Here is a 27,252-nt window from a genome sequence, read left to right on the forward strand (position 1 = left end):
GGAGACTTTTTCTCCGTGAATTGACTTAAACCAAGATCCTCCAGATCTCAGCTTCCTGAGCAGACAGGATTACAGTGAGCCACCAGTGCCCAGCTGGATCTGTGTTCTTAAGTGTGAATACTTGAGACCAGGTATAATGGTATACATCATGTTGAGGGACTTCTGGGTCTTATTTGTATGGAAATCCTGTGTATCCCAACGACCTCAAAGAAAATTAAATTCTATCTACATTAGCATCTGGACACGCTTCAATTTTCTTCAATGTCTTTATCATCAAATTCCATAAAAATAAAAATCTTATAGAATTTAGTCAATCCGTGGATGAATTCCAAGTAACTCTGTATCTGAGTTTTCTCAATAGCAAATTAAGTATATTTAAGAATATTAAGTTATTTAAGCCAAGATTTTAAAAAGTACAAAAATAAGGTGAAAGAATTAGGAAACCAAGTAAGTAATAATTAAACAGAAACACAAAAGAGCCCAGAAATGACTTAGAGGACCATCTTTTAATTGATTTTACAAGGGATGTATGAAATATTCCAGTGTGCTCTTTATGTTTCTTTCTACCTTCCTTCATAAAAAATATATAACCAACCAAGGTTTCAACATTGCCTCTTACTTTTTATAAGCCTATGGCTAGAATTTAAAAGACAAATGCCTTTTTTTCATTGCTAAGAGTTGTATAGTTGTACATTTCCACGTTTATAATATATTCTAATCAATCTCACCCCCTCTTATCATTCTCCCTTAAAAAAATAAATTTCTATTTCAAATACAGTTCTAACTTAATTATTAGGCAGATGCAGCATATTTTAAATTTGGAAAAGAGAAAAATCTACTCAATCTAGAAGAATTAATACCATGCCTATGTTATGTATTAGTCAAAGATGACTCAATAAAATTACCATGGACTTACTTTCTGAATCACCCTATTAGAAGAGCAAGTGACTCACTAGTGGTCTATTAAGAGTGGAGGCTATTTACCTGGCTCGGAGGTCAGCCACTTGATCAGTCATCTGCCCCAGCATCTTGCAGGTTCCCAGGATCTCCCTGCGTTCCTTGCCTGCACAAAGTTCACCAACTTTGCCAGCTTCATCTAAGATCTGCCTGATGGCTTGCTCACCAGCATCCCCTAAAATAGGGAGATATTCAATATCTACATTGGAGACACATCAATTATTTAGTAAGGAAACCTTACAGTCATTTCATTCATGAGGGAATAGAACACTTTAAATGACAAATGAATAGAAGGCAATCCATCTGATAGTTGCTAACATCCAAACAGTGCCCTTACAACTATGGGTGAGGTTTTAACCACAGATATTGCTAGAAAAGATACTTGGAACCATATCCTCTTGGAGATACCAAGAAGCTGGTGATAAAATATGGATGATAAAAATCTGGCTCTAACAATTTAATAGTGCTTAGCACCTCCAAACTCCATTCAAATATTAATCTAAAATGGAATAGATATTATATTAGACAATCTATAAAGCCAAGTTCAATAACTACTTCAGTCTTTATATAGTTAGCTTTGCTTTCTAATTCTTATTGGCATCACTGTTTAATCTACTTAATTAAGTACTGACATAAATGGAAGTCTGTTTGATGGGAACTAGAAGAGAAGAAGCTTTATTCAAAATATTTAACTTTCAGCCGGGCACCAGTGGCTCATGCTTGTAATCCTAGCTACTCAGGAGGCTGAGATCTGAGGATCACTATTCTAAGCCAGCTCAGAAAGTCATAAGAGTCTTATCTCCAATAAACCACTAGAAAACCGGAATTGGCGCCATAGCTCAAGCAGTAGAGCGCACACCTTGAGCTGAAGAGCTGAGGGACAGCACTCAGGCCCAGAGTTCAAGCCCCACAACTGACCCTCTCCCCCCACACACACCCCCACCAAAAAAAAATTAACTTTCTAGCCAAATGCTGGTGGTTCACACCTGTAATCCTAGCTACTCAGGAGACTGAGATTTGAGGATTGTAGTTTGAAGCCAAACAGGGCAGAAACTCATATTTCCAATTAACCTCCAAAAAAAGAGAAAAAAGCCAGAAGTGGAGCTATGATTCAAGTGATAAAGCATTAGCCTTGAGCTAAAACAAAGTTCAGGGACACCACTCAGGCCCTGAGTTCAAGCCCCAGGACTGGCACAAAAAATAATAACAACAATTAACTTTCTGATTCAGTGATGGCTTTGCATAGAATGCACAGCTCAGCTTAATTTAGTCCTCCATGATGAGATAATATGGTCAGTGCCCTTCATCCTTTTATGACCCAGTAATACTTTCATTAGCCAGAACTATCAGAAAACAGTATATGCTCAAAATGTTACGGAAATTAGAATTATGAGCTTATGGAAAGATCTCTTTCCTTCCCCCATGGCTTAAATTTTAGCTTTTGGTTTTACATATCAAAAAACAAGCAGAGGTATAGGGTTACCTGGGTTGGCATTGGGGTCCCGAAGCCAACCTTTGGCCTGGTTCAGTTTAGAGTCTATGGAGGCTAGTGCTCTCTTCATGGCTTCAGTGTCCTTTAGAGGAGAAATCCCACAATTATTTTATTTGAAAAAATTGAGAGACCATGATACAAAACAGATAGGGAAGTTGTTATGGCACTAACATACAATAGCTAAGGTAATCCTACAATAGTCTTAAAAACAATCCCATCACACTGCAAATTTTTTATTTCTGCCAAAATGCAGCACCCTGCATGCAAATCTTCCGTTAATTCTATTCTGTTTCCTGGTGTCTCTATTGCTAAAACTGAAAAGTGGCACAATTGCTCAAGCAAAAAGATGGTTCATGTCTTCAGCGGGGAACAGCCCTGCTGTCACATGCCTCACTACCAGCTTTTCCACTAGCCAACACCCACCTACGGCAGCCCTGCCAGAGCCCCCCAGCTTCCAAAAACCCTCACTAGTATGTGGTGCCACAGATCACACCATTCTTTCACATCTTTGTGCATTTGGAAATACACTGGATGAGATTTCACTCAATATTTAATCTGAAAAACTTGAAATTACTGGTTGGGAAACAAAAATGAAAATGTAATGCAACAAATCTTGTTTCAGTTCTCCAAATAAACCACTAAGTGTTATGCAAAAAGTGAGCATTTTCTGTCCTTTCCTGCTCCTCCTATCTCTAACATAACAAGAAAAGACAGGACCTAACATACAGGTCTTGACTTATGCCTTATAACCAAGATTCATGATGAGGAGCTACAGCTAACTTAAAACCTCCAAAGATACACTGGGAGATAACAAGTTAATCCCTTTAAATTACATTCTAATTTTTTTAATATAGGAAAATGCAGAGAATGAGTTTAGCATGGTAGAACAAGCTTGTATGTAAACCAGACACTCTGGTTCCAGGCCAGCCTAGGCAAGATTTATGCAAGACCCTCCCTGAAAAACAAACTAAAAGAAAAAGGACTGGGGGCATGGCTCAAGTGGTAGAATGCTTTGCCTAGCAAGTGCGATGCCCTGACTTCAAAACTCAGTAGCATAGGGAGGGAGGGATTCTACGCAATTGGAATCCTACAGAACTAGGGTTCTCTTAATGTGCTAGTCCATCAGTTTTCCACACGGGGGCACCAGAAGAATTTCTAGTTCAATTCAAAGAGCCAGGGCTAGCCCAAGTTAAACACTGTCTGCATTCACACCCTGTGGTCAACAGTCCTGAGCCCAGCTTTTCCAAAGTACCTATTCAGATGATAAGACTCTCCACTTTAGAATTTCCTCCTCCAACAAGATAGAACTGTTCTTTCTCCAAGCCTAACCTTAATTTTTAACCACAGTAACAAAAAAGAAGTGGCCTACATTACTGGGGAAATGGAACTAAAATACTTTTATTATCAACTTATATAGAATTATGGTAGACATCAAAAGGCAGCATCTTAAGATCTATTTCAAAGGCCTCTTGTAACTGGTATAAGTAGATATGTAGTATTTTTTAATGGTTTCTCACATAATTTAAACCTCTGTTCCTCCCACTCTGTTTTATACCAATTTATGCAGCAAACCCAACCTCCAAAAGTAATACAAATCTTAAAAGAATATCACAGGCAAACTCTAACCCTCGGGAAGTTGGACAGCCTTCCAGGGTTAACACAAGTTATAAAGTATAACAGAAGTTGTCAATATAGGTATTTTTTTATTTCACAAACTCTTACAAAGTATATGCTACCCTTGATAAGATTATGTCAATGTAAATGTCAATTATGTCAATGTAAAATTATTTAATTTAAAATCTATTAATAATCTTCTCCTTAACACACTTTTAAACCTAAGAAATAAAACCAATAGATAACTTGCTAGATTTCAAAAATGCAAATTCAAAAATATTTTACTGTCTGGTCAAGCAATAAAGGCTCTTAGGAACCTGACTAGGAATAACCTGTAGTAAAGTTCTCTTGTAGCCATTTCCCACCCAACCTCACCCCCACCCCACACCTCCCCACCCCCGTCAATGACCTCACTAAATCTCAAATTTATGTAAAGGTTAACAGAGCTAGGTAGGAAAATAGCTACAGTGGCAGAGCTCTTACCTAACAAACAGAAGGCCCTGAGTTTAAACCCCAGTATTTAAAAGAAATAGGAAAAAATATGTTTACAGTATTTCCCAGGAACTAACATTTTCCTAAAATTCAACAAATCTGTGAGGGCTTACGAACCCCTGTGAATACTGAGCTCCTCCTATAGACAGTCAAGAGGAACTATAGTTAGAAAAGCCTTGCAATTCTAGTAGTCTTAAACTGAAAACCGTAAATAAAGAATAAGAACTCTTCACTATCCAATTGCTTTTCTTTCTTCTACTGACACCTTCCTTCCCACTTCATTTCATTTCTGACCACATTTCTACCACTACCATTCCAGTGGGGTTTTTTGTTTGTTGGTCAGTTGTGGGGCTTAAACTCGGGGTCTGGGAGCTGTTCCCAAGCTCTTTGTGCTCAAGGTTAGCACTCTACCGCTTTGAGTCAGAGCTCCACTTCCAATTTTCTGGTGAAGATATGAATCTCCTGGACTTTCCTGTTGGAACTGACTTTGAACTGCGATCCTCAGATCTCAGCCTCCTTTGTTGCTAGGATTACTAGCATCAGCCACCAGCACCCAATCACTCCAGTGTTTTGAACAAAGATATTTCTGAGAAGAACAGGTTGGACAAGAGAAAGCAGCCTAGATGTCAGATATCAAGTAAGTCACTTTCTCTGGGCTTCAGTTCATCATCTCTAATAATACCTTCTAAAATTCTGTAACTGTTGTGAGCATTTAAAGAGATATCGTTGCTGGAGATAAATTAAATGAGAAACATCCAACCCCCTTAACATTTGCTGACTTTCTCTTATGCATTTGAGGAGTGGGGATAAAGCACCAGAAATGATTGTGTGACCTATCCTAACTGAACTCATTAGAGATAAATCTCTCAGTCCAAATTGGTTGCAAAAACATAATACTAGAACAACACTCAGAAGAAGGCCACAACCAACCTTATTATTTTAAATAAATAAAATTGAACTATTAAATCCCAAAGGTTGGCAGTAAGGACTAGTATTACAGGATTGCTTGTTCCAACCAGTATTTCCTTCTTTGGTAAAGTAAAGTGATCTTCCAGCAGGAGCTCTGAGTCAGTCTCTGCGTTTACTCATCCCCAGGCTAGAGCCATAGTGGGAGGGAACTCACCACAACTGACTAGCATCTAATGAATCAAACTGCAAAAGCCACTTCTGTAAAAATGTGCTTAGAATTGTTCTTATACTCCCTCTTAATTCCTATCATGCATCAAGATATAAGTTCCTAAATTTAAGAAAAAACAAGATTAAGAACTGAGCGTGGAATTTACAGACTAGGATTAGAATTGTGTTTAACTCAAAATTCTTTGGATTCATAGTATATTCTTAGAAAAACTGCTAACTTGATTTTTAATGATCACTGAAAGAAGAGGATGAAATTATTTTCAAAAGAAAGTGTTTAAGGTCAAAGTTACTTTTAAATTTGTAAATGTGTGTATGAATGTAGGTATGAAAGGTAAGACAAATACCTACTGAATTGTCTCTTTAGGTATACTTTTACCAAGAATTTGTTTCACTTACTTTCTTCCCCCACTTTTTTAGAGGAACCATCACTTTCCAGAAGAATACTGCACCAGTGGGGAAGCATGAAACAAGTATGGTAAGACAAAGTTAATTGGCTTATTGGTAGGGATGAGAAGTGAAAATCACTGTATGCATGAAACAGGATGGGACAAGGATACAGGGTCTGACTGATTCTATCATTGCCCACAGTTGAGCAATAAAAGATGCCTTCCAGTTAATCCTATTGAACTGAAAAACAGACAAAATGCCACCTTTAAGAAAAAAGCTTCCCATTGCAAATATTCGTATGACTAATAAATATTTGATGTGTAATTAAAGGTAGAGTAGATAGGAACAGGACTGGGAATGAAATGTCATGTTATCTTTCCAAAAAGCAAACAGGTTAAAAATAAACATCTGGTTCATTCTAAGTCATTGTGTATTTGAATTTCTTTTGGCTGAGCTAACTGAATTCACATTTGTTCCTGATAAAGTTAGTTTTGCAACATCCTAACAAACTAGCTTCTTCTCAGATAAGCATGTAACTGGGAAAGTTACTGCCAGGTGTAGTGGTGCACACCTGCAATCCCAGCTACTCTGGAGTTAGAGATCAGGAAGTTAGAGATCATGGGTGTGAGGCCATCCTGAGCCAAAAAGTTAGCAAGAACTCAACCAACAAACTGGGCATGATGACATGCAATTGCAATCCCAACTATGTTGAGAGGCTGGAGATAAGATGAACAAAATCACAGGCCAGCCACAGGCAAAAACTAAAGACTCTATCCAGATAATAACTAAAGCAAAAAGGGCTGGGGGTATGGTTCAAGCAATAAAGCGCCTGCCTAAAAAAATAAGATAAATGAATAAATAAACAAACCTGGGGAAGTTATCATGTAAATTGTAAATAAACCTGGTAAGAACTTGGCCAGTTCCTCATCTAGCCTACCAAGTACCTAATCCTTATCCATTGAAAAATCCCAACTGACTTTTTGTTTTGTCTTGTTGTTTTGTTTTGTAAAGAAGCAGCTCTTGATGGCCCCTGAATGAAATAAAGCTGAATAACACAGTCACACTTAGTCACTAAATGATGGGTAACTTTTTATCCTCCAAAACTAGAGACACATTAAAGTTAAATGCTTCTTCCTTACTACTTGTCATTTGCTAGAAGCAAAGGAAAGATTGAAATTAGGAAAACAGGAGATCATAGAAAAATGACAGGTGATTTGCAGCTTAGGCAGCAGACATGCAGTAAGCTATGGACTTAAGTTAGAAAACCACCAGCAACCCGTCTTGTCCTTTTGGTTTTGACTGCTAGGATTATTATGCAATGAAAAAGCTCTTGAGACTGTCCATTTTCTTTTCTTTTCTTTTTTTTTTTTTTTGAGACTGTCCATTTTTGTTGTTGCTTAAAACCTCCAAGCCAGCTGGGCGTCGGTGGCTCATGCCTGTAATCCTAGCTACTCAGGAGGTTGAAATCTAAGGATCACGGTTCAAAGCCAACTCAGGCAGGAAAGTCCGCAAGACTCTTATCTCCAATAAACCGGAAGTGGCTCTGTGGCTCAAGTGATAGAGCACTTGCTTTGAGCTGAAGAGCTAAGAGATAGCGCCCAGGCCCAATGTTCAAGGCCTACAACCAACCAAAAAAAAAAAAAAAACCTCCAAGCCACATATCCAAAAACAACATTTCAGAGCCTGCAAAGACTGGCAGGAGAGGTATTTTCAGGAATGGTATCACCTGGCAGTCTCCTTACCAAAGAGCAGAGTCTACAGGCAATTTACAGGCCACCTAGCTTCCTAAGGAAACTTGCCCCTCAAATGAAGCTGGAGCAATGACCAGGCCAAAAAAAAAAAAAAGTCAAGAACCTGAACAAAAAGATTTTTTTTAGGGGCTGGGAAGGTGGCTCAGTGGTAGAGCGCTTGCCTTGCATGCCAGAGGCCCTGAGTTCGATTCCTCAGCACCACATAAGCAAAAAAAGCTGGAAGTGGCATTGTGGCTCAAGTGGTAGAGTGCTAGCCTAGAGCTGAGGGACAGCTCCCAGGCCCAGAGTTCAGGCCCCGGGACCGGACCCAAAAAAAAAAAAAAGATTTTTTTAAAAAAAAAAAAAGCAAAAAAAATAGCTCAATATGAGCCAGAGTCAAAGAGTCATCCCACCATAGCCTGAAGTCCCATATTAAATCACATTCTGACACATATTGGAGCACAGTGTTACACCGGCAAACAATAAGGCATGGCACACAGCACAAGAAAACCCCACAGACATGCGTTTGTCTCTTAAAGCAAAAAAGAAATTAGAGGGCAAGAGGAAGCTTACCTTCTAAGTGGGAGAAAAAGAATAAAACAAACAAGAGAACAACAACAACAAAAACAAAAGATGCATAAAGAAGTCATAACAGGGAAGTGAAAACTGTCAAATATGCAAAAGTAAGTATTAAAGACTTAAAATGATTATAGCATATAGATTTTAAATATAATCTTAAAAATCCATTGAACTCCACATCAATGTAAACAAAGCCATAGTTAAAGTAAAATAATTTATTATGAACAGTTATAGCTTACTGAGTGACGAGAGAGGACTGGTCATTTAAGGCCCCAACCTGACCTTACCTTATAGGTGGGTCCTCCACCCAAATGGGGCCACTAACAAAAACCTCTTTTTTAGTGGGCTAACAGTCTGCTAGGTGGCCCTGAAGCCAACCTTGGGTTGTCTCCATACATGGAAAAGCTAGATTTTGGAGACAATGTGTTTCCCCTGACTATTTACTCTATAAGGAAAGTATAAACCAAAACAGCCCTGGTTCCTGGAGAGCTGATTCACATCCATAGTGTTCACAGCCACTACACAGGGAGAAGCAGACAAAAGCAACAGCATACAAAGTGCTACAGGAAATCCACCAAACTCCTTTAGAGCCAAGAAAAATTTCTACAAAGAGTAAAGAGATCTCCAAAACTAACTCGAAAATGTGAAGACTAATATTTTAAATAATCATTTCTTCAGGAAAATAGAATAATCAAAAACACAGCTAGAAATGCTGTTTCCTCTATTATTTCTCTGGGCTTATTTAGTATCTTAGTGACCTAGAATCAACTACCTACATAAAAAGCAAAAATCCCACCCAGAGGAGTCAGTATGCACACTAGACATCCTCCAATAGCCCCGCCAATGAGAATCTAACAGGAAGAAAAGGATACAGAGTACCTCAGTCTCCTATCAATATTCAACCATGCTTACTGTTTTCCTTGGAAAAAAGAAAATTCACAAAGCTAGCAAGTAACCCAGGAAACAAAAGAAAAAAGTACTTTCACAATTGGAGTACTCTTATGCTACAATTACAAGATAAAAATGTGAGACAGGGGATAATCAAAATCCCCAGGAGGAGAAAACTTGGCATTCTTTTCGTATACCTCATCCATGGTAACACCAACCTTGCTGGCCCAGGCATCTTCATCCCAAGAAGTGAGTTGTAAGACACGAATGATCTCATTAATTTCAGCACTCATCTTTTCTACAGTAAAATTGCGATTTTTCAAAGCTTCTTCTATTCCTTGGTTTTTTGAGTTTTTAGTTGTTACAAAAATCTTCATAGCTATAAAAAACAATCAGAAAATTGGAAACTAAGTTTGGATTTTTATTTTGTTGTATAATATTCACATGGGGCAGGCACTGGGGGCTCTCACCTAGATCCTAGATGAAATCTGAAGATTGTGGTTCAAAGCTAGCATGAGCAGCAAAATCCATGAGACTCTTATCTCCAATTAACCAGCAAAAGGCTAGAAATGAGCTGGGCACCAAGGTGACTCATGCCTATAATCCTAGCTACTCAGAAGGCAGAGATCTAAAGATCATGGTTTAAAGCCGAAGTCTGTGAGACTCTTATCTCCAGTAAACTATTCAGAAAAAGCCAGAAGTGGCCTTGATCACAGAGACACTCAGGACAGAGCCCTGAATTCAAGCCCCAGGACTGGCAAAAAATAAAGCCAGAAATGGAGCTATGGCTCAAGAGGTAGAGCACCATCCAGCCTTGAGTGAAAAAAGCTAAGGGATAGCACCAACGACCTGAGTTCAAGTCCCAGTACTGGCACCAAAAAGAAATTCACATGGTTGCTGGCACATACTGACACTTCACAAGTACAAATCCCTTTTGCTAGTTAAATGAGCAGAGGGAGAAGGACAGCATTAGAGAAGATGAATCCTGGTCTCTTAGCCAACAGCCAACATTTAACATTCAGTCAACAGATGTCATCTTCCCCCCTGGTAAAAATAACGCATCTAGCCTGGCACTGTAGTCCTAATGACTCAGGAGGCTGAGATCTGAGGATCATGACTCAAAGTCAATCCAGGAAAATCCATGAGAGTCTTATCTCCAATTAACCACCAGAAAACCGGAAATAGAACTGTGGCTCAAAGTGGTAGAGCTCTAGTAAAAGCAGCAAAAGAAAATGAACCTCCGAGTTTAAAACATACTACCTTCCCCCATCAATAGGAAGAGGAAATACCTGAAATGAGAACTGGAAGCAACTCTTTCACAGTATTCATCGAGTTCACCAGCATCACTCGATGCTCCTGGTGAGTCAGCTCCTGCTGTCTCTCATCAATCATCTTGGCCATCTTAGTCATTCCTGGACCAAGGATACACAGGATGAGGATGAATTAGTAGGAAAAAGGCCAAACTGACTGTCTATGTATTTAAACAACAAACAGTCTCACTAAACCATTATATACAATTTTATTCTTTTCAAAAGTAATTCATTAAGGGCTGGGAAGGTGGCTCAGTGGTAGAGCGCTTGCTTGCATGCCTGAGGCCCTGGGTTCAATTCCTCAGCACCACATAAGCAAAAAGAAAAAAAAAGCTGGAACTGGCGCTGTGGCTCAAGTGGTAGAGCGCTAGCCTTGAGCTGAAGAGCTGAGAGACAGCGCCCAGGCCCAGAGTTCAGGCCCCACGACCGGACCCAAAAGTAATTCATTAAAAACCCCATTAAGTAGCTTTCACAGCTGACTTATATGTGTGTATATATATATGTATATGTATATATGTATGTATATATATATATATATATATATATACTGATAAATACTTTTTAAAAACAATTTTAATATATATTTGGGAAAAAATTAATTCACAAGTGGGGGAAAATATTTTGCCAGGCTACTATGCATACAGGTTTCATGCAACACTTCTGCCTGCTCTGCACTCTTGTGTGAGCTCAGTACTGAATGCCAACACTGAAAACAGTTCTAAGAATGGCAGTGATGTTCTTTATTTATATCTTTATTTTTTTCTCTGCGGTCCAAATTTGGCCCAAAATTAGCTAAACTGCATTTAAAATTAGAAACAAGTAGAAGTATTATTTTAAAAAAAATAATTACAGTAACGGTAGTATATGCAAGCATCTGGTATGTTGGAATCAATCTGCTAGCACTTTTTGTTTACTTTGGTAATTATTCAAAGGTCCTACATGACTTTCTAAAGTTCTGATTTTTCAAATTGCTCCTAGAATTTCTTAGTTTTTTCCCACAGAACATTAAGACTAAAGGCTTGGTTTGATGTGGGGCTGCTTCTTCACAAAGAGTAGCTTCATTTTGTTTTTATGTGTTGGAATTCTGCCAGCAAAATTCCATTTGGGAAATTAATTTTTTCCAGTGCTATGAGAAATTTTGAAGTGTTTGGATCACAGCTGGGGGTGTAGCTCAGTAGTATTACACTTGACTAACATGCAGAATGCCTGGGTTCAATCCCCAACAAACATATACAAAAAGTATACCACTGCAGACATCAAAGAAAGCCATTCTAGTAATGAGATTTATTAACTTTATAATCAACTACACTGAACCCTCATAAATGTATTGTTAAGGCAGGGAGAGTGACAGAGGGGATGAGATTGAGTGGAATATATTGTAAACATATGGAAAGGTAAAAATGAAATCAACCCCTCCTCCCATCCGTATATAAGTTAATTAGAAAAAGAAATACTGTTATGTAAAAGTCAAAATTTCACATAAAAAAAATACTTCATGATAAACCTCAAGTTAAATGCCTAGTATATTTATTCTGTTGGTCTAGTTTGCTTTGAGGACACTCAAGGTCATGTTATAACTCTATAAGATCAGAAGCTGGAATCTCCTGTGTATTTTGAATATTCAATATTCAGATGCCTAAATAATTATCTCCAAATGAAATTTAACCACAACAGCTCTCTATCCTTCCAGGTCTGATTATATTATGCAGCCTTGGGCTAGGCATAAATCCATAATAGTAGGCAGGCTAATTAGCAAGCTAAGAAGTCATAAAGAGCCAGCTGGCAGACACTGAAGGAATGCTGTGTAATGTGGAAGAGAGAGGTCAGGATTGAGGGTGGCCTTCAGCATTACAGTAATCGAAAAGTATTTTCTACATTCTCCAGCAGTATTTTCAATGTCTGGTGTAATTCATTTGCCAGGGCCAGGATTTGTACAAAGCAAATTCAGATTGCAGAGAGAATGACATCTCAGCAGAAGCCCAGGGTCAGTTCCATTGATAGAGACACCCAAAAGTATCATCTATCTTTTGCACAATTTAGAGATCCCACACTGACAAATCATTACAAGTTGTGTTATAAAAGCTGGATATGACAAACCTGGCCCAAGATTCTTTGTATAAGTGACCAAATCTTCCATAGTCTCCACTACCTCTGCCACTGTAAGATATTCCAAGATGCCTTTGCAAACACGAATGATTTTCCGAACCTAAAAATAAGAATTCAGGGTTCAAATGAATGCACAACACATCGCAAATATGACCATGCTTAGCTCTTTAATACTTTTGTCATCCTAAATAATCATTCAATGTTCCAATATCTTTAAAAAAATGCCTTTTTTTTTTTGGTATAGGAGATGTCTGCATGGGACTCAGGTGGCCTACCTCAGCCTCATCAAAGGTAAGAAGCAGGTCTGATGTGCCAGAAAGGATGCCCCTTGACCCATCGATGAGATAATCTCGAGCAGGCACTGAGTAAGGGTCTGACTGAAGCATCTGCGCTGCCTGAACAAGCTTGGTGCAAGCATTCTCGACCCTGGGGGAGGAAAACAGTCAACTCTCAGGCTGAGCCAAATAAAAAAAAACATCATATGCAAATGCAAAGAATGTAAATTCACATTTTTTTCTAACATGGAAACCAGACAAAAACAACTGATAATTTTACATAAGTTTTTTGTTGTTATTGTTGTTTTGTTGGTTGTGGGGCTTGAACTCAGGGCCTAGGCACTGTTCCTGACCCTCTTTATGCTCTACCACTTGATCCACAGAGCTACTTCTGTTTTTCTGAGTTGTTAATTGGAGGTAAGAGCTTCACGGGTCCTTTTCTGCCCAGGCTGCCTTCAAACCATAATCCTCAGATCTCAGCTTTATGAGTAGCCAGGATTATAGCTGTGAGCCACCAGCACCCAGCTAACATGTAAGTTTTCAGATTTTAAAATCTGCCATTTGTAACAGTACATTCCTTTATTTGTTTGGTGCACTAAGCTTGTGAATAACATTTTATGGTTGCTACTGGCAACAACCACCACAAAAAAAAAGAAAAGGATACAATCTGGGCGCCAGTGGCTCATGCCTGTAATCCTAGCTACTCAGGAGGCTGAGATCTGAGGATATGGGTTTGAAGCCCGCCCGGGCAGGAAAGTCCGTGAGACTCTTATCTCCAATAAACCACTAGAAAACTGGAAATGGCGCTGTGGCTCAAGCGGTAGAGCTCACCTTGAGCTGAAGAGCACAGGGACAGTGCTCAAGCCCAGAGTTCAAGCCCCACCACCGGCCAAAAAAAAAAGAAAGAATACACTTGGGACCTTTTATTTTTATTTAGCTTGAGCACTGATAGCTCACACCTGTAATCTTAACTACTCAGGAAGCTGAGGTCTGGTGGATTGTAGGTGGAGAACAACTAAGGAAAATGCGCATGAATCTTCAACTCCAAAATAATCACCAAAAGACAAGTTGGGCATATGGCTCAAGTTCTAGAGGGCCAAGCAAGCAAGCAAGCTGAGGGAGTATGAGTTCCTGAGCTCAAGCTCCTGTACAGCCAAATAAATAAATAAATAAGTAATAGGATCAGTGAATTATGAGATGACCCCAAGGAAACTAATGTCTGTGTAATTGAAGTCCCCAAAGGAGAGAAGATGACAGAGACAAGGAGAAGTATTTAAAGAAATAATTATAAAATTTGTCCAAGTTTGATTAAATTTATAAAGCCAAGCATAAAAACATCAAGAAAACTGCATTAAAAAGATGAATGCTGAGCTGGGTGCTGGCGGCTCACACCTGTAATCCTAGCTACTCAGGAGGCTGAGATCTGAGGATCACGATTCAAAGCCAGCCCGGGCAGGAAATTCTGTGAGACTCTTATCTCCAATAAACCACTAGAAAACCAGAAGTGGTGCTGTGGCTCAAGTGGTAGAGTGCTCGCCTTGAGCTGAAGAGCACAGGGAAAGCACCCAGCCCCAGAGTTCAAGCCCCACAACCGACAAAAAAAAAAAAAAAAAAAGATGAGTGCGAAAAAAGATGAGTGCTTATTTATGTGTACAAAAATAGAAAAATGAAACCTGCTGAAATTATTTTAAGAAGTGGGAATGGGATGAGAGAAAACAATAGGATTAGGTTGATCAGAATATACTATAAATATGTGCAAATAATACAGTAAAACCTTTCTTACACAACTAATGTATGCTAGCAAAAAAAGAACTGAATTAGGCAAATCATAATGAAGTTACTTAAAAGCAACAATAAAGAGAAAAATATTTGAAACAAACAAAAATAAAACATCCAGAAAAATGTAACCCTTCTATAAAGAAGATCAAAGGTAAGAATTTCAGCAGACTACTCACTGGAAACAATATAAACCAGAAGAAAATAGAGCTGTATCTCATAACTACTAAAAAAAAAAAAAAAGAGTAACAGGAAGCTAAGGGTATAAACACCTGCCTAGCAAATATGAAATGTTGAGCTCAATCCTAAACACTGCCTTTAGCAAAGAAATCAAAAGGAGAGGACACCAATGGCTCACACCTGTAATCCTAGCTATTCAAGAGGGCGAGATCTGAGTATTGTGGTTCAAAGCAACCCCAAGCAGGGAAGTCCATGAAACTCTTACCTCCAATTATCAGCAAAGGCTCAAAGTGGAACTTCAAGTGATAAAGTGCTAGCCTTGAGCACAAAAGCTCAGGGGCAGCACCCAGTCCCACAGTTCAAGCCCCAGGACCAGCAAAAAAAAAAAAAGTCAAAAGAGAACAAGGTAGGGGCTGGGAAGGTGGCTTAGTGCTAGAGCCTTGCATGCATGAGGCCCTGGGTTCAATTCTTCAGCACCATGTAAGCAGAAAAAGCCAGAAGTGGTGTGTGGCTCAAGTGGTAGAGCACAAACCTTGAACTGAAGAGCTGAAGGCAGTGCCCAGGCCTAGAGATCAGGCCCCACAACTGACCAAAAAACAAAAGAAAGAAAGAAAAGAAAAGAAAATGAGGTGCCACATTACCAGCACATTCTCACATACAAAAATGGAATCCCTTCTATGTTGTTACTTAATATTCGCAGAGAACACAATGACTGACACAAAATAAATGCTCAAAGCTATTTGTTGAATTAATTTTTGTTTTGTTTTGGTTTTTTGGGGCGTCTGGTCGTGGGGCCTGGACTCTGGGCCTGGGCGCTGTCCCTCAGCTCTTCAGCTCAAGGCTAGCACTCTACCACTTGAGCCACAATGCCACTTCCAGCTTTTTTTTTTTCTGCTTATGTGGTGCTGAGGAATCGAACCCAGGGCCTCATGCATGCAAGGCAAGTGCTCTACCACTGAGCCACCTTCCCAGCCCCTTGTTGAATTAATTTTTGAAGTAAGGAGACTGGGACTGTGCTTCCCCTAGATAAGTGGCCCTTGATTTTCCCCTGATTTGTTTTCCTACATGGTTTGCTTTTATTTAACACTTCTATTAGGCTTAAGTGTCCTCAACTGTCAGGTTTAATTCCTCACACCTTATGTAGTTTTGGCCTATATAAACTTTGTGCTAACTGCATTTGCTGCTGTTGGTCTTTGTGACAAGAGACCACCAGCAGTCCTCTGGCTCTCCAATAAGGATTCATAATTTGGCCTCTTAGTGGTGGCTTCTCTGTTTCTCCCAACTGAGTTTCCTCACAACATTTTCACCTCACAGAGGCAAATCCTGACAAAATTATGGCAAGCAAACATATCATCATAGAACTCCAGTGCTACATCTATTAGCAAGGACCCAGTTACTATGGAAGTTTTTCAGTTCAAAAAAAATGCTAGGAATAATCATTATGGAGAAAGGAAACTGAAAAAAAAAACTCAAATGGAAAAAGTTGGGAGGAATCAAATTGATTTTCCACTAATGGTTCCCTTGTGTGGTAAAATGATAGGGCCAGAACAGACACTGCACCATTTTTTTCTGCAATAAAACATCTGATCTGTACATTAAAATTTAATAGCATTCATAAAAGCCAAACAAATCCCACTATGACTAACCAGCAAGTAGAAACAGGAAGGAGTCCATCTTGTCTGTGGAAAATGTGATTTTATTTAAACATTCAAGTTGCCTATTCTTAAAGTGATTACTTTAAAGTAGAAATCAGAATTTTAGGTAATAACTAAGGATAAGATCAAAATTTTTCCTAAATAATAATATGCCTTGACTATATACAATGATATCAACTTAGATACTTTATTTCAATCAACTAGTACAGGTCAGGCTTCCTCTACTTTTGAGTCTTCAACCTAAAGTAACAGAAAATTCTTATGCTTCAGATTAAGTGATCAATAATGACAGCCTCATGGAATCATAAATATGCTCAGTCTTTACTTATAATCCATTCTTTCCACAATTACCACTTGATATAACTTGAAACAATGTAAGAAGTATTCCTCAACTCTAGGTAATTTTAATTATAATTAATCAAGAGATTTACCCTTAAGCTGATTTTTTAGTGGGATAGTGAGGATCAAACCACAGCCTTGTGCATGCTAGACAAGTACTCTACCATTGTGCTGTTCTTGCATTCACAAAATCTAAGTTCTTTTTCTCATCATTGCTCACCTCTCCCTTCCTGGTCTCCTTCTCCTCTGCCCCCCCCCCCCCCACATACAGACACATACAGATGCATATATAAGTGTGGTTCGAATATGGAAAAAAGTATACTATCACAAACTACAGCTACTCCCCAACTCTGAAGCCAATCTCTGTCCATTTCTGTAAGAATCAGCCATCATATCCCACTCACTGGTTTAGCCTTGGAAAGGAAGGAGAAGATTCAGTCAAAACAACATAAAAGAGCCAGGCAGTGACGGCTCATACCTATAATCCTGGCTACTCAGGAGTCTGAGATTTGAGAATTGGGGTTTGCCAGCCAAGGCAGACATATCCCCCCAACTCTTTATCACCAATTAATCTGCAAAAGCAGGAACTACAAGCATGGCTCTACTACTAGAAAGCTAGATGTGAGCAAAAATGACAAGAGGCCCTGAGTTCAAGACCCAGTACTACCACAAAATAAATTATACATATAGATAATATACATATATATTATGAGATAGTTTAATGAGTCTATTGAGACATATTTTGATCCACAATTTAAAACAGAAACTTTGAACAAGTTAAATCATGTCAGGGAGGGGTGGGGAAAACACATCCTGTATTAAATTTATTGTTTTAATAAAAGCATAAAAGTAAAAATTGACCTTAGTATAGACACTTAGGTTATAAATACTTTCACTCACACATAGACTCTTTCTCTTTCTCTTCTTCTGTCTCTGTCTCTTTGTTTCTCTCTGTCTCTCTCTGTCTCTGTCTGCCTGTCTGTCTCTCTCTCTCTCTCTCTGCTCTGTTTTCTAAAGACTGAAGTACTATGGAGCAAACACCTAAAACTATGATTTCATGGACTTCAGAGTCCCCTAATGCACCAAAAAAAAACAGGTATTTACATCTGCTTGGAGAAAGACTACAAACATAGCACCAACAGCATTGGAGGAAAAGGAAATAGGTGTGAGGAAGGACATTAAGGGACAAATAGCTCATCAGTAAGGCCTTCTCCACCGTGGCCACTGAACCCAGCACCTCCCTCACTGCTATTTTCTTCCTTTCTTCCTTTCTTTTTTTGGGTCCGGTCGTGGGGCCTGAACTCTGGGCCTGGGTGCTGTCCCTCAGCTCTTCAGCTCAAGGCTAGCGCTCTACCACTTGAGCCACAGCACCACTTTCGGCTTTTTTCTTTTTGCTTATGTGGTGCTGAGGAATCGAACCCAGGGGCTCATGCATGCAAGGCAAGTGCTCTGCCACTGAGCCACCTTCCCAGCCCCCCTCACTGCTATTTTCAACCAACCTGGAACTGGCATAATTATTTGGCAAATAGAATTAATCATTAGAGCTATTTTATTTTGTCTGATTATGTTTTGTTTTTCTGAGATCAGGGTCTCATTATGTAGCTTAGGCTGACGTGGAGCTCTCCAGCCTCTTGCCTCAGCCTCTCAAGTACTGGGTCTACTCTTCAATTTCTTCCTCTTTATCCTCCTCCTCTTCTTTATCGTGATTCTGAAGATAAAGCTTAGAGCTTTGCCAGTGTGCTACATCCCTAGCCCCCCTTGTGTTCTTTTTTTCCTTTTTCATATATATATATGTAAAAATAATGTGCAGAGGGGTTACAGTTACTTGAGTAGAGTAATGAGTACATTTCCTATCAAGTGTTGTTACCTCCTCCTTTGATTTTCCCCTACCATCACTTCTCTCCCCACCTCCCCAATTCCTCCCCCCTGACATTGTAAAGTTCGTTTTCAACATAGTGTCCTGTATATCTCATCATCACAATGGGTCAACCTGCATCCCCATTTAAGCATTCCACTATACCCCATCCCCTCCCCAAATTACAAAAATATACATACAAGATTCAGAACACCAGAATCAAATACAAAAACAGGGGTTATATCACGGGGGAAGAACTTACAAAAGAAACAAAAGAATCACTTAGTGCATTATAAGTACATTAAAAACAATAGCAAGAAAGAAAAAAAATCCTGTGTCCCTGTCTTGGGGTACATTTTGGTTAACTTCATCTCATATGGCCATATGTGTGTGCATAGCCTTTGACCTTCTCTGCTTGTCATAGACAGGCACTAGTTATTGCAAACAAGGGAAACCATGGGACCTATGTTTCTTTGGGCCTGGCTTACTTCACTTAATATAATTTTTTCCAAGTCTTTCCATTTCCTAACAAATGGGGCAATGTCATTCTTTCTGATGGAGGTAAAAATTCCATTGTGATACATATATATATCACATTTTCTTGATCCATTCATCTACTGAGGGGCATCTGGGTTGGTTCCCTATCTTAGCTATGGTGAATAATGCTGAGATAAATATAGTTGTGCTGGTAGCTTTGGTATGACCTTGTTTGTGATCGTTTGGGTAAATGCCCAAAAGTGGGATTGATGGGTCATAGGGGAGCTCTATGTGGAGTCTTTTGAGGCACCTCCATAGTGCTTTCCAAAGTGGTTGAACAAGTTTACACTCCCACCAACAATGAAGTAGGGTTCCCTTTTGGCCACATCCCCTCCAGCATCTGTTGTTACTAGATTTCTTGATTATAACCATTCTAACTGGGGTGAGATAGAATCTCAACATTGTCTTGATTTGCATTTCTTTTATGGCTAGAGAAGTTGAACATTTCTTCATGTGTCTATTGGCCAGTCTTATTTCCTCTTCAGAGAATTCTCTTTAAGTCTTTAGCCCACTTATTAATCAGGCAGTTGTGTCTGAGGATTTGTTGTTGGGGGATTTATTTTTTTGAGTTCTAAGTATATTTTAGATATGAGACCCTTGTCTGTTGTGTGGCTAGTGAAGATCTTCTCCCAGTCCCTGGGCTTTCTACTGATCTTGCTAAGCTATGTTGTTTGCCTTGCAGAAGCTCTGCAGTTTTATGCAATCCCATTTGTCCAACCTTTCTTTGATTTGTTGTTTCTGGGTCTCTACTAAGAAAATTTCGGGCTGTGTCAAGGAGCCCTAGATATCAATCAGGATTCATTTCAGGGATGCAAAGCTGGTTCAATATACACAAATCAATTAATATAATTCATCACATCAGCAAGAGCAAGGATAAGAACTACATGGTTATCTCCATAGATGCAGAAAAAGCACCTTTATGATGAAAGCTCTGGAAAAACTAGGAATCCATGGAACATTCCTCAATATAATAAAGGCAGTGTATGACAAGCCTACACCAGCATTATACTTAATGGTGAAAAATTAAAGGCATTTCCTCTTAATTCAGGAACAAGACAAGGATGTCCACTTTCTCCATTCCTCTTCAACCTAGTATTAGAGTGTCTAGGTAGGGCAATAAGATGCAAACATAAAGGGATCCTAATTGGGAAAGAAGAAATAAAACTCTCCCTTTTTGCAGATGACACGATTTTGTATTTAAAGAACCCGATGGACTCCACTCCCAAGTTACTTGAGCTGATCAGAAACTTTGGCAAAGTAGCAGGATATAAAATTAACCCTCAGAAATCAATGGCTTTCCTCTATGCCAATAACAAGAGTACAGCTGAAATCAGGAAAACAACCCCTTTTGTAATAGCCCCACGAAAAATAAAACTTAACAAAAGAGGTGAAGGACCTCTATGACGAAAACTTTAAAAACCTGAAAAAGGAAATTAAAGTAGAGCTAAGCAAGTGGAAAAACCTCCCATGCTCCTGGATTGGGAGGATTAACATCATGAAGATGGCAATACTGTCAAAGGCTACCTACAAATTCAATGCGATACCTATCAACACCCAACCTCATTCTTCAATGAAATAGAAGAAGCAATCCAAAAATTCATATGGAACAATAAAAGACCCCAAATAGTGAAAACAATCCTTAGAAAAAAGAACAGCACTGAAGGAATACCAATTCCAAATTTCAAACTCTACTATAAAACCATAGTAATCAAAACAGCTAGGTACTGGCACAAGAACAGACCTGAGGACCAATGGAATAGGACTGAAGAGCCAGAAATGAACCTAATCTTTGACAAGGAAGCTAAAGAAATAGAATGGAAGAAAAACAACCTTTTCAGTAAATGGTGCTGGCAAAATTGGTTAAACACTTGTAGAAAACTAAATCCGTACATATCACCCTGCACCAGAATCAACTCCAAATGGATCAAAGACCTTGAAATAAAAGCATACTCCCTTGTGCTCTTCTTAATCCTTGAGATCTTCCTTTCCTTTCCACTTGAGTAGGGTCTTTCAGAAATCAGGAAAGGCCCAGATCACCGCCAATGAAGAAACACTGAGATTGAAGTGTGGGTGTGGCACCAGTGATAGCTTGCTTGGCTAGCAATTGCAAAGGTACCACTTCAAGACCTCAATATGAAAAGAAAAAAAGGGAGGGAAGGGAAGGGGAAAGGAAGAGAAGGGAGAAGAGAGGAGGGGCAAGGGTAGGAAGGAGACACTGAGATTCATAAAAAGATGTGGTATGTTCAGATGCTTACATTTAATCCTTTTGATTATGTGATAAATATTTTCTTAAATTTTAAGACATTCTTTTTTTGTGTGTGACTGCATACACTTGAAGATTATACTGCAGTCTAAGGCCTTCATGATATAAGGTCTGAGTAAAAAGCTTTTCCTTGATATCAGAGTCTACGTCAGCTAAAGGTTATGTGAAAATGAGTATTAAATCTTAAAAACCTCTCCCTTGACTAGGTATGTAAGTTTTAAACTGTTGACTCAATGAATGATATTTCAGGAAATAGAAACCGAAGTTCAGCTATTCTAGTACCCTTAGATACAAAGTACCATCTCTCTAATCCCTCCTCAGATCTTTTTGCATACATACAAAAATAAATATGAACATAGCAACACTCAGGGAGAGGTACGAATATCAAATTTCCTTTTAATTACAAGCTATTTGGTACAATTTTTTAAACTTAAAAAAAAAGCAGAAAAACTCCTGTGTTATCTCAGTAATAACTCTTATGCTTTGTATTTGGAGTTGCCATTTTGAAAGGTCAAGGATCCTCAGCCATTAGTCATCTGAGCGAAGGTCCAGGGCATAGTTACAGTGTTTAGAATGGGAGTAGGGAACACAGGGTACAATGACATGCTTTAATCTAATTCAAGTAGCAAGTGCACACTGCACCAACTCACCCTATCACGGTGCATGATAAAGCAAAAACATGCTGTTCCAGCCCTGTGTTCCCAGCTAGATGATCTTACAGACCTTACCTACAAAGTATCCCCTTCCCTGTCCCAACTTCTTTAAAATGTAGCAGTGCAGAGTGACCTTCTTATTCTTGGCAAGGCCAGTGACAGTACAAGACACTGCATGTGAACACACAAAACAAAAATTGTAAAAGCAATGCTACATCTTAGATGGTAGAACTGAATACAATTTACATGTTTTTCATGTCAATTATACCTCATTAGAACTGAGAAGAAAAAAAATTTGAACACTGTGAGTCATACTGAAAACAATTAAAACCCCTTAAGGGTAACACCAAACCCTTCTTTGCTAGAACATGTACATTAACAAAAGCTAAACTATATGTGCACTCATATACACACGCTCCATATTCCTCATAAAGTACATCTGTATTAATTCCTTCTGTGGGAAGCACTTAAGGAAAGGGTAAGTTATCATCTAAGGGTGGAACAGAGTACTGGCTGAAGGATGAGGGGAACAGTATACTTTCTTTTGGAAAGTCACATTATAGCAAAAACACACTGGGAAAGCCATGAGCTCACCAATGGCCAGGTCCTGCCACTTACCTAGACCTTGACTGAGTCAAAGGTCATCAAACCTTAATCTTTCCAGCTATAAAATGGGTTTAAATGGGTTGTATCTTAAAACTGGTATTCTCAGAATTGCATGAGAAAATGAAAATATATATGCACCATGCTCAATAATCAGCATCCAACTGAGTTCTTAAAAATCATATGGGTTTTATTTGCCTCTGAATAATGGAAACATAATATCACACGTTTGAACTTTTAAATTTAGGGCCTCAAGCTTGATAGGCATGCTCAACAACCTGAGCCACACTGATAGCCATGTAAGTTTATTTTATTTTATTTTTTATTGTGAAAATACTGTACAGAGGGGTTACAATTACATGGGCAAGATAATGAGTACATTAATATCAAGCATTGTAGCCTCCTCCTTTGTTTCCCCTTCCCATCCCTTCCCATCCTCTCCCAAGCCATGTAAGTTTAAAGAGCACTTTTAGTTTCTCAATCTTGAAGGGTATAGAAAGTAAACCAAAAGTTTAATCTCTGTGAAGCTGTTTAGAACTCCTGGGCAAATCAGTAAAATGAATCCACTCATTATTGAGAAGATTCCAAACTTCACAAATCATTTTGTTTTCAGTAAGTCAGTGCAGAACAGTAGCACACAACTAAGTTTAATGTATTGAGTCCAAAGGTGATCTATTTAAAGTTTGAGTATTTGTTCCAGGTCAAAAATGCAGCGAGACAGCTGGCAGATGTGAATGATTATCTCAGAGAAATTTGGTCATCCATGACAAAGGTCAAAAATCTCTTATAGTAGCAATGGAAAGGATCACAAAACAATTTAAAAACTAAAATGTTAGATGGGCACTGGTGGCTCACGCCTGTAATCCTAGCTACTCAGGAGGCTGAGATCTGAGGATCGCAGTCAAAGCCAGCCTGGGCAGGAAACTCCGTGAGTCTCTTATCTCCAATAAACCACTAGAAAAAACCGGAAGTGGCGTTGAGGTTCAAGCAGTAGAGCTCGCCTTGAGCTGAAGAGCTGAGGGATAGCGCCTCAAGCCCAGAGTTCAAGCCCCACAATCAAAAAAAAACAAAACCTGAAATGTTAGAAACACATATTAGCCCCAGACAATCAAAGGAAACTAAATGGTATGATTAAAGCATTAATTCTTAACTTAAAAAAAAAAAAAGAAAGATAATTCTGGTCACTTTCACCTACAAGTGTGTTTAAAAATACAAATTACATCACAAATTGGTTTGAGTGATAGTGATCTAAAAACTTGACACTATTGCTTCAGGCCAAAGAAATCTAAATTAAGTATAAGCATACTTAATCTCTTTAAAATTCTTCTTTGTACCTGAATACAAATTGTGTTTTAAAAAAAAAAAAAAAAAAAAACCTTTCAGGCAGCTATCATAATTGTGCTTAACTAATTAGCTTAAGGGTTACAGCAAGGCAATTCTCCAAGAACATGATTAATGGCAAACATATGGCACTAGGACACCCTTTTACATAGTATTTTTGGAACATTCATTCATTCGATAGGCCTAGACATTACAAGAAGTTTCAAAAATAATCCTGGCTGGAAAATCAATTTTAGTTTTGATGATTCAGAGCAGCACTGAGGCAGAACATGACAACAATTCACAGTTCTAAGTGCAAGTGTCATTTGCCTGCCAACAACAGGAGTTCATATCACAAGACCACTACAGAAGTGACACCTTTTAATGCATTTAGATATAGCACACTCTTGGATAAGAACCAAGAACTGCCTTCCTCATTCATATCTGCTCCATTACAGGAATTACAATGCTATTCTCTGAATACTACAAAAGCAATTTTTCCAAAGCAAATAAAGTGAAATGCCATAAACATATTTCACCAATAAGGAATAATCTGAAGCAAATTTACACAAACCAGAAAATGAATCTTGGAAGCATGACATGTACCTTATTCTCCTTTATTACAAGACTAGCATCTATTATCAAGTCTCTACAAATTTTCTGAAAAACCACTGACAACGCTCTCAAGACTTTCATCACTTGACCAAAACTCTCCCCATTGAGCTTTGTTACCCTACCATGATGGCGACCCTCCTCCCAGATCTTATGAGTTACTTACAGGATTCCTTATTACAGTGAGAACTCGCCTTCTCTGCATTCCTTTTATAAAATAAACCTTCACTGCAGCTCTTGAACCTGAAACTCCTTCAAATATTTTTAAATATCTCTAGTAGTTTCCACCTTTGTGTCTCCATGATACATAGAAAAATAAAACATATAAAAGTAAACACAATAAAAAGCAAAAATAATATATTCTACTTTAATGAGAGGTTTGGGTTTGTTGGGGTTTTTTTTTTTTTAATGGTAAGCAGAAACAAGAGGGACAGATCTGACTTTGAATATTCTCAATATTTTTTTCAGTCATGGGGGTTGAAGTCTAGGCCTAAGCATTGTCTCTGAGTTCAGCTCAAGGTGAGTGCTCTACCTCTTAAGCCACTTGGAGATAAGAAGTCTCACAGACTTTCCTGCCAGGGCTGGCTTTGAACCACGATCCTTAGATCTCATCCTCCTGAGTAGCTAGAATACAGGTGTGAGCCACCGGTGCCTGGCTATTAGTAAACTTCAGTACTTTATTAATAAAAAAAAAAACTAGCCGGGCGCTGGTGGCTCACGCCTGTAATCCTAGCTACTCAGAAGGCTGAGATCTGAGGATCGTGGTTCAAAGCCAGCCCGGGCAGGAGAGAACGTGAGACTCCTATCTCCAATAAATCACCAGAAAAAACCGGAAGTGGAGCTGTAGCTCAAGTGGTAGGGCGCTCCCCTTGAGCTGAAGAGCTGAGGGACAGCACCCAGGCCCAGAGTTCAAGCCCCACAACCGACAAAAAAAAAAAAAAAACTACTAATGAAAGACTTTGATACATCCCACAAGTGATCATTCATTGTACACTGGTGAAACTGCAATATACTATGCAACACTGAGCATGCTAGACAAACAGAAGTCAATCAATAAATGCTTAATTAAGTAATGACTGTGTCTAGACTAACAGTCAACCAATTATATGTAAGTATGAATTACTACTACAGCTGGCTAATGATGACAATAATGATGAGTGATAATGATACAAAATACTAATATGGAACACAGGAGCTGACCCTGCTGCTGGCAGTTTGTTAAGGGAATAAATGACTTCCAGTGGGGCAAGTCTAACCAAGAGCTTCATAAAACATCATTGCTGCTATTTTATGTATAGTGTGTGACTATCAGGGCAGTTTCCATGGCAATCATGCAATTGTATGCCTCTCACATAACAGTGTGGCTTCTAACTGCAATCTTGGGCAAACAGTAAATTATAAATTTTATCTGCCAATATAGTCACAAAGCAGTTAACTTTTCCTCCACCCATGAAAAAGTGTTCATGTGACAATGCAAATCTCATTCAAAATTAAAGTGGTTCTTCTTTACAATCCCTTCAGCGCCGGAAGTCCCTTATGGAAGAATTCAAATACAAGTTGAATAGCCTTTATCTAAAATGCTTGGAGATTTTTTTATTTTGAATTTTCAGATTAGGGATGCTCTATCTATACATCACTTCTCATATTAAACCCACTTTGCAATATGCCTTTAACTACAGTCACACAAATAGTTCATGATTCTAACAATATCATATCCTCCCAGAGAAATCATTAAATATATATCACATGTTCATGTCAGAATTACACACAGGCCAATAATCATGATTTTCTCTAGCCTTGCCATGCTAATGTTTTTAGGAGACTGATCCACTAATAAATTTCTAAAACTTATTATCTTGCTTAGGGCTGCCTAAGCAGTTACTATTTAGAAATCCTGTAAAAGTTAAGACTACAGAGGAAGCTTAGATCAGTCATGCCCTGGAAACTTCTAAACATCAACCAAACAGCCCAAAAGAATGTCCTACTCAACAATTCCAAGGATGTCATTAATTGCTTCCATCTGTTTCCCTCTCTGTCCCCTCCCCATCCAAGACAAGGCATCTAGTATTTTCTGCTTCAGTTAGAAAAGTCAGAAAACATAAAGAATGACCATCCAGCTTCACATTGTGGAGTTATTTATTCGTCTCCAAATTTGGTTGACAACCACAGTCATATTGTTGTTTATACTAGAGGCTAAAGTAAAGTTTCAGATGTGGCTAATTAGGTGACATAGTTTTAAAATAAACTTCCCAGTAAATTTTTCAGATGGTCCTAATACATTGTTCCTCCCCAAATCCCCATGGAGACCAATGGTTTCATCCATGATGACCCTTACATAAACCAACTGTCACTGAAAGTTACACAGTGGTGATTTTTTCATTCTGCCTGTCATTCCTTCCACATTTATTGGCTAAAACACTCCTCATCAGCTAGGGATTACTCAACTACTCTGAAATAAAGTTTAGATAGCAAAGCCAGCCAAATTCTTCCTC

General features: G+C 38.7%; 1 protein-coding gene across 2 annotated transcripts in view; it reads right to left on the bottom strand.

Moving 5' to 3' along the window:
- Vcl (vinculin) overlaps positions 1-27,252 on the bottom strand; it is a 99,619-nt gene that overhangs the window by 33,403 nt on the left and 38,964 nt on the right. For both annotated transcript variants that reach the window (XM_042690116.1, XM_042690117.1), the window contains exons 3-8: positions 12,968-13,118; positions 12,684-12,792; positions 10,566-10,688; positions 9,495-9,655; positions 2,441-2,531; positions 985-1,132 (exon numbers count right to left, since the gene is read on the bottom strand). In XM_042690116.1, the coding sequence (XP_042546050.1) occupies positions 985-1,132; positions 2,441-2,531; positions 9,495-9,655; positions 10,566-10,688; positions 12,684-12,792; positions 12,968-13,118 (783 nt within the window). The remainder of the gene's footprint in view (positions 1-984; positions 1,133-2,440; positions 2,532-9,494; positions 9,656-10,565; positions 10,689-12,683; positions 12,793-12,967; positions 13,119-27,252) is intronic.

The sequence above is a fragment of the Dipodomys spectabilis genome, unplaced genomic scaffold, assembly GCF_019054845.1.
Source record: "Dipodomys spectabilis isolate Male_0828 unplaced genomic scaffold, ASM1905484v1 ptg000136l, whole genome shotgun sequence".
Taxonomy (NCBI): Eukaryota; Metazoa; Chordata; class Mammalia; order Rodentia; family Heteromyidae; genus Dipodomys; species Dipodomys spectabilis.